Source organism: Strix aluco, chromosome 12 (assembly GCF_031877795.1).
Source record: "Strix aluco isolate bStrAlu1 chromosome 12, bStrAlu1.hap1, whole genome shotgun sequence".
NCBI classification, from domain to species: domain Eukaryota; kingdom Metazoa; phylum Chordata; class Aves; order Strigiformes; family Strigidae; genus Strix; species Strix aluco.
This window is the reverse complement of record NC_133942.1, coordinates 20,607,830-20,621,281: the sequence shown is the minus strand read 5'-3', so window position 1 is coordinate 20,621,281 and position 13,452 is coordinate 20,607,830. Positions and strand designations below refer to the sequence as shown.

Sequence of the window (13,452 nt, the reverse complement as noted above, 5' to 3'; positions counted from 1 at the left end):
CACATCAAACAATACAATCCTAATAAAACTGCACCCACAAAAAGTGCATCTCTCTGGCCCCTCATTGAGGGGAAAGCAAACACTTGAGCAATAAGAATAGCCTGGACACTCAAAACATAGGTGGACTTAAAAGCACCTTAACTTCAAATTACAAACTAAAGGTAGAACCACATGACTGGCACCAGTGGGGCACACACTGTGCACCCAAAACCAGCACTGATTTCACAGCATGCCTCTCACTCACATCAGAGGTTACAGTGCAGCTCTCACAGGCAACGCCAGCTAACCTGTTGTTTATTTTAACACCACTACTTCATTGTCACTGAGTAGTTAATGGTCTTTTAAACCTACGACAAAAAACTCACCAATTCTTGATAACATTTAAAACACATCAAGAGGCCACGAAGAATGCACAGTTCTAGAAAGTAAGAGCCTGATGAGGTTGTTTTTACAGAACAAATTGGCTAACTCGTGATGCTTAACTCATTCACCAAAACCCCCTGCTCATTCACAAACAACCCCAGCGTGCAGGCACTGGCACTCCTAACATGCATCAGACGCAGCACCGCCACGTGGGACTGCTGCCAGGGCTCACAGTGATGCAGAGCAGATGGGCTTGTAAGAAGCAGCAGGCTTTTCTCTTTCATACTTTGGATTAATGCAAAGTAAATATCATAGCTGCATTGTTAGCAGTGTACATATAGTTTTAATTCACACGTAGAAAGGGTCTGTTCTCCAGAGTGTCTGCCCTGTGGGTGCAGGAGCCCTTGGGTTCTGCCTGGAAGGTGTCTGGTAGCAGAGGTCATCCCTCACTGGTATCACTGACTTTATGGACCACAATCACAACATCAATCCCTTGGCTTATGGGAAGCTCAGGACATGCGGTGGGGGGAACATGTCCCTGGTCATGTGGAGATGGTTGATGCAATCTAAATGTTTCCTGATACTAAAATCACGATCCTATCAAAACTTTCAAGGAGCAGGTCAGTGGGACTTTGAGGGAGGTAGCACTGTGGGTGGAAACAAGGTCTCCCCATGGACACTTCCCACACTTGCTTTCCAGCTGGTCTGATGGGACAGAGAGGATGGGACCACCCCACAGGAGACTGCACCCTACCAGCAAGGCTGCACAGCAAGCCAACATTTACACCTCTGTCCTCTGCCGCATAGGATTATGTGCCCTGGCCCAACGTCTCCAGAAGAATGAAACCATGGGGACGTTGGTATACCAACATCCCTTGAGAATACAGTACAACTGTAAAATCAGCCAGCCTCACGCAGCCTGGAACAAAATCAGGGACCACACAAGACTTCCCAGCTGTCATTATACTGCACACATATCAACCAAGAAGCTTGCAGGATGGCAGGGATAAAATGCAGTTGCTCTTGCTCTAAAGCTGGCAAAGCCTTCACCCAAATGTTAGGAGGCTGCTGTAGCTCTCTCAGGCAGGGGCTTCACTGCTCTCACATGCTTGTTCTATTGTGCAGCAGGAAGTGACACCATATCCCTGCCCCACCGCACATACCCCTACATCACAATGCATCACTAACACACTGATAAATAAATATAATAAATAACTGGCTCCAAGCATGTACTTCCTGTTGGCAGACATTAAAGCAACCTTCAGAGGAGATCCACACCTTTACTCCTATTTTAAAGATGAGGACACTGAAGCCCAAAGGAGCAATTTTTCTTGCCTGCAGTCAGCCAGAGCAGAGGTGCAGCTAGGAACAGGGTCCAAGCTCATATAAGCAATATGAGTTCTCAACACACTGTAGCTGTAGATAAAAATTCTCAATAAAATAATCCACAGGGATTCTCAGAAAGTCCATAAAAATCTCATGACAACTATATGCTTATCAGGGCATTATCAGCTTAAATGAGAAATAAACATGATTATGCTTCCAAAAGAAGACTACAGGCTGGGTGGCTGATTTCTTTATAGGCTGACTTCTTTATATCCAGTGATAACTTCTTGATGTATCAGTACAGAACCTGAAACAAATTAGCCCAAATAAGGAAAAGAAATTTCACTTGAATCTAATACTCCACTTTCATGATACTACTTAGAACCAGGACATGTTCTCTATTGCTCATTTTTCCCTCCGCACTCATGAAAAAATTCCTAAACTACCTATCCTGTAACGATGGCTAATGTTCCACTTATAAATATAAACCATCAAAGCTCACTCCCCTCACTAGCCTAGCTTCTCAGGGGGACTATTTGAATGTCTCTAAATATGTTAAGGTTTACATCATCTAATTGCAAAAGGCGTTGTATAAGCATTAGAGTCAAGTTATGACATTCTTACAATAGAATGAAGAGTTGATCCAATCAACAGCAAAGTTAAAAACATAAAAAAAGAAGTAATGCAATTGAAATGTAGCTATTTTTAAATATCTGTCTGTCCCCTACTTACCAACTGGAGACACTGACCCACACAGAGGGAATTGAAAAGCTTCCTCACCCCCTCCTGTTTTTCAATAAGAAACCCCTCACGTTACACAGTTGTTTGCTTAATACAACTTGTTCTTATAAAAGCTCATGAGGCCAAAAGGTCTCTGCTTGTGCCTGTCTTCATGTTTGACTAACCAGTCTGCATCATGTAATTCTCCACAGTGTTGGGCAAATATGCATCATTTTAATTAAATTAAAAAGGAAACTATGTGGGCTTTTGAGCCTTGTTATTGAGTTAATTTTAAGGGACTATCTGAAGGGATAGTGTTACAGATCACATGCAAGTCTCTCCGCTGATGGACCTGGAAAAACTGGACATAAAAACCCAAGCAAATAATTCAAAGCACATGTTGAAAGTTAAGTTATAACACAAAAAAAAAACCCAAACATTTCAAGGACTAAATGTATTTTGAACTCTCAACAATGGTTATCTTATGTATGGGAAACATTCAGCATACTAAATAAAATAGCTTATAGAAGCCCATACATGTGTAAGCTCTCCCTAGACATAAATACAACAGCATCTACCTCCATTTCCAGTTCCTTATCTGTAAAGTGGGACGATGACCCTCTCTTTTTTTCATCCTTGCATTGTCCATTTAAACTTTAGCAGCAGAAGCTTTATCTTGCTATAGGTTTGTGTAAGTCCTGACACAGCCACATTCTGATCTCCGCAGGTACTTTCAGGCTGAGTCACTAAACAAATATATATCACCAAGACCACGGTTCAACAAGCGGGGCAGTTGGGACAGCACTTCTGTTACCACTATGAGATGTATTTGAAGGAAAGCCTGAGCTGGAGAAAATTATCATACTAAGGCCTACCACTGATCCAAGATCCAAAGAGTTCCTCAAAAGACAGAGCAGACTTTTTGTAACTAGAAAAAGCATGGAAAACCCCAGAAACAGTTACTCCAAAGCACCACCAGCAAAGACTCCCATGACAGGACAGCTATCCAACATAATTCTGCAATATGCAATTTATTCTTTCACCATTCTCAGCTGCATAATAAATCAATACATAAAGATTGTAAGTAGCTTTTAAATTAACCTATTTTCTCACTTTAATGCTCAGCAGGAAGCTTTACTGAAAAACACTTCTGCCAAAAAGCTTCAGCTCCTGCCATTCTGTATTACTTGCACTTTGTTATCAAACCCAAATATCTGGGATATATGCTTTATTAGTGAATACTAGTATCATCTGGTTCTGATATTTGGCTGTGGTCTGTTCCACATGAGTCAGTGACACACCATGGAATGGTCCATTAGAGGAAATAAAGAATGATGCAAGATGGCTTTGTGAGATATTGTGCTGGGGACAGAATTAAATTTAAACACCTGAGGAAGAGAGAGGGAGGAGAACAAAAGGCTCAAGGACACCGTCTGTTTTTTTTTATAGGCTACTCCTTTAGCTCAATTAAAATAAAGTGTGTAGGGCAAAACATCATTACAGGTTTTAATTCTCTTTTTGAAGACCCAAGACAGAAATTACACGTAAAAGTCTCCATACCATGAAAATAGAAAGAAGAATGTTTTATGACATAAGTTCAGATCTAAGGTACTACAATAAAACAGATCAAACCACAGAAAACTGACAGTGGGCCACATTACCACTCTGGTTATGTGCTGCCATACGGAAGGCTTTTCCCTCCACACAGCTCTGCGCAGGGCATCAGTGAGCAGCAAGTGGGTGCCGTGGTCTCAGGAAGCTGGTGGAAGGCCAGGGAAGGATCAAAGAGCATGGAAGTCCTGCCTCTGCTGTCCCAGTATTATGAAATAGAAGAGCTTCAGTTAAGGAAAGAGAGATGACAGCAGCATGGGGTAAGTCAATTATTCCCCTTTTACAGCAAGCGAACACTCGGGTAGAATACTACCACTCCCAGGCACAACTCCTCCCTCTGCCTCTCTAGCCTGTTGCTACAACTCGTCATGTAATAATAAAATATTTTAGTGCATTGTATTAACTCCACTGAGACAACACAACATTCAAATTAGGCTAAAGGAAAAGCTAGTTCTCCACAAGGCAGACGTTAAGGTTAATACTGCACCTACCCAGCACCCATGGAGTTCCCAACAAAGCAGTGAAGCACCTGAGATTTACAGAGGGTTGCAAGCAGGGCCAGTGCCAAAAGGCTCCAAGAGGCACACTCACGCTACTTTACTGGCAGTGTGTTAACCAAAGAAGCTGGTCAGGCATTTGTGAAATGCTAGTATTTTTTAATGGGGGGAAAAAATCACTAACTCCATATATTTCATCATGTTTAACAAAACAGAGCAGGTTGAATAAATATTGAACATTAAAAAAAACCCACCACTCTTTAAACCCAGCAACTGAAAATGATCCAGTCAAACATCTGTGATAACAGACCTAAGTACATGGCAGTTTCCAAGTGAGAAACTGTAGGTGAAGACGGAAGAGAAATAACAACCGCAAAACTCACTTGCACATGCATGCCCAAACACCTGAAAATCCACCCTAAAAGCATTCCCTAATGCTAATCAGGTGTAATAAGTCTGTCTCAGACTACTATGCTAAAGTTGCTTCCTTATTTTGGTAAAAATATGTGCTGACCTCTCCAAACCACCATTATAATCAAAGTGATTTAAAAAATTGCAACTTATTATCACTAGTTTTCTTTCCAGTACTCTCCACCCAAACGGAGTGTCTCAGCAGCAGGGAGACCACTGGGTCACTGTGTTTGTGTAGGAGTTGCTTTATGAACTGTTTTATACATAACTGGCTTCTCCCAACATTTGGGATTTCTCTTCCCCCAGAAACAGCCCTAGAGACCAAAGCAAAACAAAATTCTCTTGGAATAAGTTAGAGAGATTAAATGTACCATACATTAAAAATATGATCATTTGAAAGCACCTATTTTTTGAGAGCAGACTGGGTTTTTTTTTTTTATTTCTGTGGTGTTGTCTAGTGTGTCAAAGGGCAGGAACGGTGCTCTAAGGCCTTAAAGTCCTCTTTCTCAAATGAACAACACAAAAAGTCAAATTTCACCCTCTGTGTTACCCATGTAAGATCATAGGACCACAGTCACTGGTCACACAGCCGCAACTGAATGAAGAATTTGTTTCATTCACTTCAACTGAAAACCAAGGTGAACCACTTGCAAAAGAAACATTAAGTCCCATACGTGTAATTTAATACACAGAATATTTAAAACTTTCCTTGGCTTCCTTCTGGAGAGACCAGCACATTCACAGACTTGGATGGCTCTCACTCACCCACTAAGCTTTTCTATTTTGTCACATGGAGTTGGCAAACTGTGCTTGACCAAACCAAATGACAACAGAAGAGAAGCTGAAGACATGGAGGCTTTGGGCATCACTTCTAAGCACACGCTAATGGGATAGCCAAGATGTAGATGCCATACAGGAACAGCTTCCTTGTTTCCTGCTCCTAAGCATCTACTGCACTAATTCATTTGCTTGCAAACAGAATGGGGATGAAGGAAGCAGAACATTAATTTCCTCCATCCTACATGTAAGAAACCCACCAGCTGAACAGTCTAAAATCCACAAATTCCTATGCTTGGCACTACCCAAGTTCAAAGGCCATCTCTGGTTAGCACTGTGACCTTCCTGCTATGAGAACAAACAGTTCACAAAAATGTGGGCAGATTTTTTTCTTTGGAACAATGGCACGGCAACAGGCTGGTGTGTACGGAAAGTCTTACATCTGAAACATCCTCTTCACTCTCCGCAATGCCGGTGGGACCACATAACTTTGCTGAAAAAAAGGTATCACATGGTGATTTGGTAGTTGTCAACAACAAGCCAAATCTCTTCCAAGATTTCACACTTAAAATAGGAAAAGATGCCTTGCCAAAATTGGCTTCTTCTACAGTAAAACCAGACTGAAACCTGAAATTCTCTGTTCACAAGAACCACTCATATATATTCTATACATGGCAGTATGTTTCAAGAATTCTCGTCCTGAAAACGAGGGGACAACCTCAGTGTTGAAGTTTCTATTTTGAAAAATCTCTCTGTTCCCTTCCATTGCAGGTGCAATAATCCTGGCACAGCTGTCTCCAGCCTCCACCCTTCTAAGCAGTAAAGTGGGGGGTGTGTGGGTATGTGTGTGTGGGCGGGTGGGTGGAAAATGCCATAAAATATTAAGAGTAAAGTTTCAGACAGTCTTGCAGAGACATAAAAGGTTTCAGGACATGTCCTGCATAAAGAAACTTTCTCTCCTCCCCATCCTGCCTGCTTTGCTGTATATTGTTTACTGGATGCTTGCTTGACTTTACCCTACAGGTAGTACATTTCATGGACATCAATGAAAACAGCTGACGATTTTATCCTGGGATAAAAAGCACAAGTAGCTATTAACTCTATCAACAAAAAATTACACAACTCATTCCCTACCTGCCCAGAGGCTAATGGTCTTACTAGGTCAGCCATCCTCTGCTAAGATCTTAAGATCTAAAATACTGAGATCTGGTTTTAATTCTCTGTACTCTGACTTCCTAAGCAGCTAGGCTGGACACGTTTCAGAGACAGATGGTTCTTCAGGGTTCATGTACTTAAAAGAGTTCACAGACAGAAGTAAAAAAATATAAAGAAATCAAGTGCTGTCAGTTGAAGCAGCCCTTTACATGCACAGTACCTTTCCAGTGCTTAAACCTCTGATAAATGTGCTCTTCAGAACCAAAGGCTAGAGAACAAAGTCCCAAAGGAGCTTTACTACAGCTCCTCATTTTGTCGACTGTCTCAGCAACGACACAGTTCTCTGAACAAAAGGGAAATTTTAATTTTTTTTTTCAAGGAGTGTTAACAGCTCTGGGTAGAAAAGCATTGATATATTTCAGGTACAAAATTTTGGGCACCAATACCTAAAATGGCCTTTAAACTTTTTTTTTTTAAACTTTTTTTTTTTTTTTAGTAAATAGGCTGATCCAATTTTTAACTGGATGAGGAGAAGCTCCATGGTTTGCTAATATAGTACAGAAGTCATCCCATTAATTACATGTTTTGATAATGTATTACTTTTTCATTAGACATGAGTTTTACTGCTACTGATGATGACATTTAAGGCATATCAGAATTATAATTGCCAGAGCTGAGTTTCTGGTCATGCCTCAAGTTAGTCTTTGAATTTCTTCAGAAAATTTTGCACACAAAGCCAAATGGGAGTCTCATCCAGCTTTTCTCCGTATCAGCTGGAGTCTCTCCTAAATCATTAGTTCAAGTCAGAGTTCAAAATAGTGATCATGAATAACAGCACATTTGCATTCACTGGCTGGCTGTATGAGAAGAATTCCCTTTCTTCTAAGAAAGATCAGGCAGAAATCAGAGTTGAAAAACTGACATGGAAGTATAACACAGCTCACAGTGCAAAAACTCCTGCGCTGATTTCCAGGAGAGTATCTGTTGTAGAGAGAAGATATTCCTAATCTTCTCTTTCATGTGGTTATTTACCATTTGTTAAGCACTTCCCATCTGTTCAGTGCTGTGGAAAGCTTTACTTTGTTCCTCCACTGGTCTCTGGCACTGCCCTCTTTTGACTTTAACACTATTTTTCTCATGTTTACAGACAATTTGTCTCTATATACAGCATCTGGATTTTGTGGCTGTGTCTACAAATTATTCTTGGTAACAGAAAGCTTTGTAGTTGGACAGAAAACTGCATATGCTGAAACCATCATTGCAAGACAACAAATTATTTGAAGGTTCCATGAGACAGGTTCCCCAATGCAAATCATGGAGTGATGCTTCCATAATATTCATGAACCACAGTGAATTGTCACACAATGGTCTTTTCTTCTAAAAAGATACCTGCTCAACTTTTGCTGTGGTCAGTCACCATTTCCATCATAAAGTTCTACTATTTTGTACTTATAAAATATGGCAATAAAATATCATGCCAAGATTAAACTTGGCATACAAGTTCTGTCCAGGAGTAACCTCAATTAATCTTTTTCAGCTAGCAAGTAAATTGACTTAGTCATTTTAAAATCACTTGAAAAGGAAAGCTACAGAGGTTCTGGTTCTCATCATTTTCTTGCAGTCATAGGTCCACAGTTTCAGCACCCCTTAACTACTCAGCTAAAACAGTTTGCAAGGACTTCTGATCCTGAACGCGCTGAGGAGGCTTTGTGCCATGGATGGGATTACATATGTTGTCCCCTGCCTTGCCTTAGCTATAGAGAGGAGGCTGAAGAAGTCGTTATAGCTGGATCACTATGTGCTGTGCTGCTTGGAGCTCAGAATTGAATATAATAAACTTGTGTGTTTCCCATTTGGAGATGCTGACTGCAGGAACAGGGACCTCACAGCCTTGACAAGCGTGTATCAGACACGTCACGGAATCACTTGGAGTATTTCCAGGCAACCATGCAGAGGTATCTATATTCCTCATTCTACTCTTTCAAGAACTTAGGGAGAATTAGACTGGTAGAAATCAGTCTGGCAAAGGGTTCTGGAACACTGTATTTTAACAGAATGACAGTCTACCACAGTACTTGCTCAGTCATTTTTTGAAGGGTAAATGTAGCAGAGGTATTCTTCAAAAGCTGTTTTTCTTTGCACTTAAATCTAAGTTCTGTCTGTTCTCTGCACCATCAGAGATTTGTTGTTTAGAGGCTCTTGCTTGCATTAGGATTCCACCATGCTGTGTGTTAGTCAGCCCTTCACAACTTCCAACTCTGAACCTGCATCTGAACCCAACATCCATCAAGTTTCATCTGCATCCTAAGGGCAAAGAGGTCTTTGCTAATGGATCCTACTGTGGGATCTGATCTTCATCCATATTTGAAGTGATTTGTTTTCCCATCTGCAGATTTCCAAGAACAAAGAGGGAAAATAAATTATTAGTCTGAATATCTGCCCCATTCTGATTAAGCATGCCCATGACGCATGTAAAGACTTCTTGGGAGCACTATTTGTTGCTGTCATGAAGTCTCAGCTGTTGTCTTTTCTAGAGCATTTCAAATTCTACATATACTTCACAGTTCAGCTTTCCTGTTGCTACAATGTGTTAGCAATTAATGTACAATAAACAAGCAGACAATTGTTCCATTTCCAGGGAATAAAATCTCCAAGGATAAAAAAAAATGAATAGAAACTATCCATCCTTCCCCATATCCTGAGCGTTAAAAATAGAGCAAGCAATTAACTCCCCAAACACACTACATGGTTTAGGCCACAGTTAAACAGCCACTTCAATTTGGCATATGCTTTTACTGCTCCTGAAGTCCTGTCGTCTCCTTACCCTTAACTCTTCACTTCCCACTTCTCCTTGGTGTTAACACAAGAGTTCAAGCAACCTTAAGGTAAGGTGGGTGAAAGAGCTGTCTCTACCAAAAACAAGGTTTTTGCTTAGCTTAGCTTTCAGCTGGGTCAGCCCCCTTGATGTGACTCATTGTAGTACCACATAAATGCCAAAGGAGGAGAGGGTGAGATGAGGTGAAGATTGCATAAGCTGGTGTGACTGCCAAAAAAATGCTCATGCAACCACAGGCCCAGTCCCAGTCTTATTCCTGGGGGCAGAAATGTGAGAGGGAGCCTGCTTTCTCCACCGGCTTGTTCTCTGTCGCTTCCCTTTGGCAGTGGCAGCCTCCCAAGTCCTCAGGGTCTGGAGCAGCGTCTCTGGGTAGCAGGATTGCTAAGAGGTGCTGGGAAAACCCCAGCAATGCAGAGCTAATGCTCAGCGCTCGTAGCAGGACAAACAAATATAACCAAAGAACACTGCTCTGATCTGATGCAAGGCAAGCGAAGTTTCTTTGTTAAGATACTGTCATTGCTTCCCCACTTCAAGGGCTGAAGGAGGAGGTTACAGGGTTAAGAAAATGGACCCTGAGAAGATGAGGAAGAGAGCAAAATTAAAAACCATAACATATCATTACACTTTCACCTGCAAATCTCTTCTTTTCCCTAAGCAGATCATGTGCTCAACAGCCAGAGGTCACTAAAAGATGAGGATTTTCCTGCTGCCTGCAGCAAACTTCACTTTGAGCAGGAAAAATGTCAAATGCAGCTGGCTGGCTTGTGGTTTGCATCTCTTTCAAGCTCTGCATTGCCCTTTGTTCTGCATGAAACATAACTCTGGAAAGCCAAGCGAGACTTGGGGGCTGCCCAGATGGTTTGATAAACACTGACTTAAGCATCTGAAGTAGGCATTTGACTACTTTACTTCTTTTAAGATGTCACTAAGGCACCCATTATTTCTGTTCACTGCAATATTTCATTTTATTCCTACCCGTTACAAAGCTGCTACTCTCAGTAGGATTGTGTTACCAGAAAGAAAGTGTAAGTGGTTGAAGGGACTCTAGAATCACCTTGCTCCCAGAAAGGTATCTCAAAGGAATGAGGGTGATGCTGCATGCTGTTTATAAGCAAATTGATGCTGGACTGACAGTCCTTATAAAAGACTGCTTCTCCTATTTAATGGTACCTTACAAAGTCAAGGATATGCACGTTTAGTATAACAAATCTACAGCTTTCTGTTTATCTATATGCTCCACAGACTGACAAAACTACTAGTACACTAACTAAATGAACTTCACCGGTCACATCTTTAAAACAAAACTACTCAAACAGCAGGACTATATGACGATGTCACTTGCTTCACACTAATTTTATTAAAAAGCTAGAAGAAGGCAGCAGACACCTTAAAAATCTGTTCTATGATGATCTTATGAGAGATGATGTACATACAACTATACATCTGTGCTTGATCCAGAAGCAGAACGGTGATTGTGTTTATGGCTTGTGAGATGTTCAGCTGGCCCCCAAATTGCACTGTACATCTAACCACAATAACTTTGTAAAGGAAAACTCACACAATGTGCCCCATATAGTGAGGACCAATTACACACTGTTCTTACTTGTAACTGTTCCAAACAAGCGCTATACACGCTCTCCAGTCCCTAAAAAGCACTTTTCTACATCCAGCCTGCCTCTGCACCTTAGGGAGTGTAGCTAAGCAGGCTACCCTGGCTCTAAACAGGCTGATGCCTTCCTCATGCTGCGAAAACATTCAGCTGTCCATGTACAGCAGATTTACGGGCCTTCTGTGTCAATCTGACAACTCCAAAAGACTCAGGCAGGGAAAATATTCAGCCCTATAAATACTATTATCTGAACTTCTCTTTCCACTGGCTGCAGATGAATTCAGTGTAAAAGAAAGGCACATAGTTAAAACGTGAAAAAATAGTTGGGTTTTCAGAAGTGCTCTGTTTGTCTAGTCCTGCTCTAGTTTGAGCAGGTTAAGCCCCATAACTGAGCACTTTTGGAAGTCAAAACATGTTCACTAAGGCTCTGGAGTAACTGCTTCTTGGAGGAAGATGGTATGTACGTTAAAATGTATTACATGCTACATAATAAAAACAGAGGTTATCCTCTTTTGCAAGTCTCATGGTATGAAACTCAGCTGTTTTGCTCTGCACAGGTTCCCCTAACTGTTCACTTGGTTTTGATCCATCTGGATTTTCACCACAGAATTTTGCTTTGAGTTTCCAATTTGAATACATGAAAGCTCTGCCAAAACCACATCACATTCAAACCACAGGAAATCATGAATTTGGCACTGTTTTGACATGGAAGCTGTAAACAGTGTGCAGGTTCACTCAAAACTGGATCCCTGTCCTTTGAGTTATGAAACACAACAAAACTTCCAGCAAACTGGGTCAGAATTTTGAATTACTAAAGCAAGGAGAAATTATGTGATTTTTGCATGGATCAGTATTTTGTTTTAAGTATTCTTCCCTAGTTTTTTTCCTTTAGCTATAAACATACTATGTGGAAGAACAAAAAGAGAAGCTGGGTTTCCTTCTTTCCAAGTTTGAGTTAAAACAGGATTTAGCTAATTCTTATGGCTCTAACATACACGTATCCTTTTAAAGACATGGGTAGTTGCCTATCGGCAGTCATGAGCATGAATAACTGTAAGAGCCAGAGTTTTACTGAATATATGAATATGGTTTAGTTTTATGTGCAAAATGATAGGTAGTCAACTTACAGCTAACTTACACCACTGCTATAAGAGCAAGCCTCCCGTTTAAAATGCAATAGATTTTCAGCTGCCAAACACTGGATTTTTTTCCCCAGGATTCCCGTTAGCAAACCGCAAGGAACTTTTATGAAAATGGAAAAGTCTGAAGCATGATTTTTGCCTTCAAAATAAACACTGCCCTAAAGAAACACATATTTGTAAAGAAGTCAGAAGTTCATTGAGGACGAAAGGAAAACAATCTCAATTTCCAGACCAAACCTGAAAACAATCCAGATTCCAAACCTTCCCAAGGCAGAAGTTTGAATGCAGAGCTACATGAAGGTGGTTTGACTGAAGTCAAACAAATAGGAAGCAAAATGTAGTCATGAAAAAGAAGATTTATATTATTGCACTGCCTGCAAGAAAATGCAGTTTAATCTTGCTGAATTTCATTTATACAAGATTTTTAAACCAAGCATTTTGAATGTCAGGAAAACTCTGCAGGGATCCATAACACCCAGAACCATACATTGGACATATCTGACCTGTCATAGAGTTTTCAGATGTACACAGTTGCTCTCGCAGCTTTTCCACGTCGTCTGGATGAACCTGTTCATACAAAGTGCTGCCAAACCATTCAGACTGTGGCTGGTTCAGCACAGGAGTCACAGAATCCGATACGTAGATCACTCTTCCTGTCTCAGCTGCGACTACAAACAGGAACCCATCTGCAGCCTCCAGGATAAGATGCTTCAGTTCCTTCCAAAGAAAGGATTTGATTAGAATGCCAGCAAGAAAAAGGAATTAAATAACACACCTGTCACTGCCAAAGAATATGGTTTTCTTGCCATCTTAGTAGCTGATCACAACCCAGGCAGAAATTTTCACTGCAGTATTGATATAACAACACAACCAAACTTGCAGCAAGCCATCAATTGCTGATCTTAATAACAAACAACACTTCGTTTTCCTTTATTGCCTTTCATCTGGTGATCTCAATGCACTTTAGGAAAATTAAGTAACTAAAACTCACTGCATACTGTGTGA

At 40.8% G+C, this 13,452-nt stretch overlaps 1 protein-coding gene across 5 annotated transcripts in view; it reads right to left on the bottom strand.

The window, feature by feature from the left end:
• The window catches only part of ARNT2 (aryl hydrocarbon receptor nuclear translocator 2), a 104,880-nt gene that overhangs the window by 52,064 nt on the left and 39,364 nt on the right, over positions 1–13,452 (bottom strand). For all 5 annotated transcript variants that reach the window (XM_074837365.1, XM_074837368.1, XM_074837367.1 and 2 more), the window contains one exon: positions 12,951–13,164. In XM_074837365.1, the coding sequence (XP_074693466.1) occupies positions 12,951–13,164 (214 nt within the window). The remainder of the gene's footprint in view (positions 1–12,950; positions 13,165–13,452) is intronic.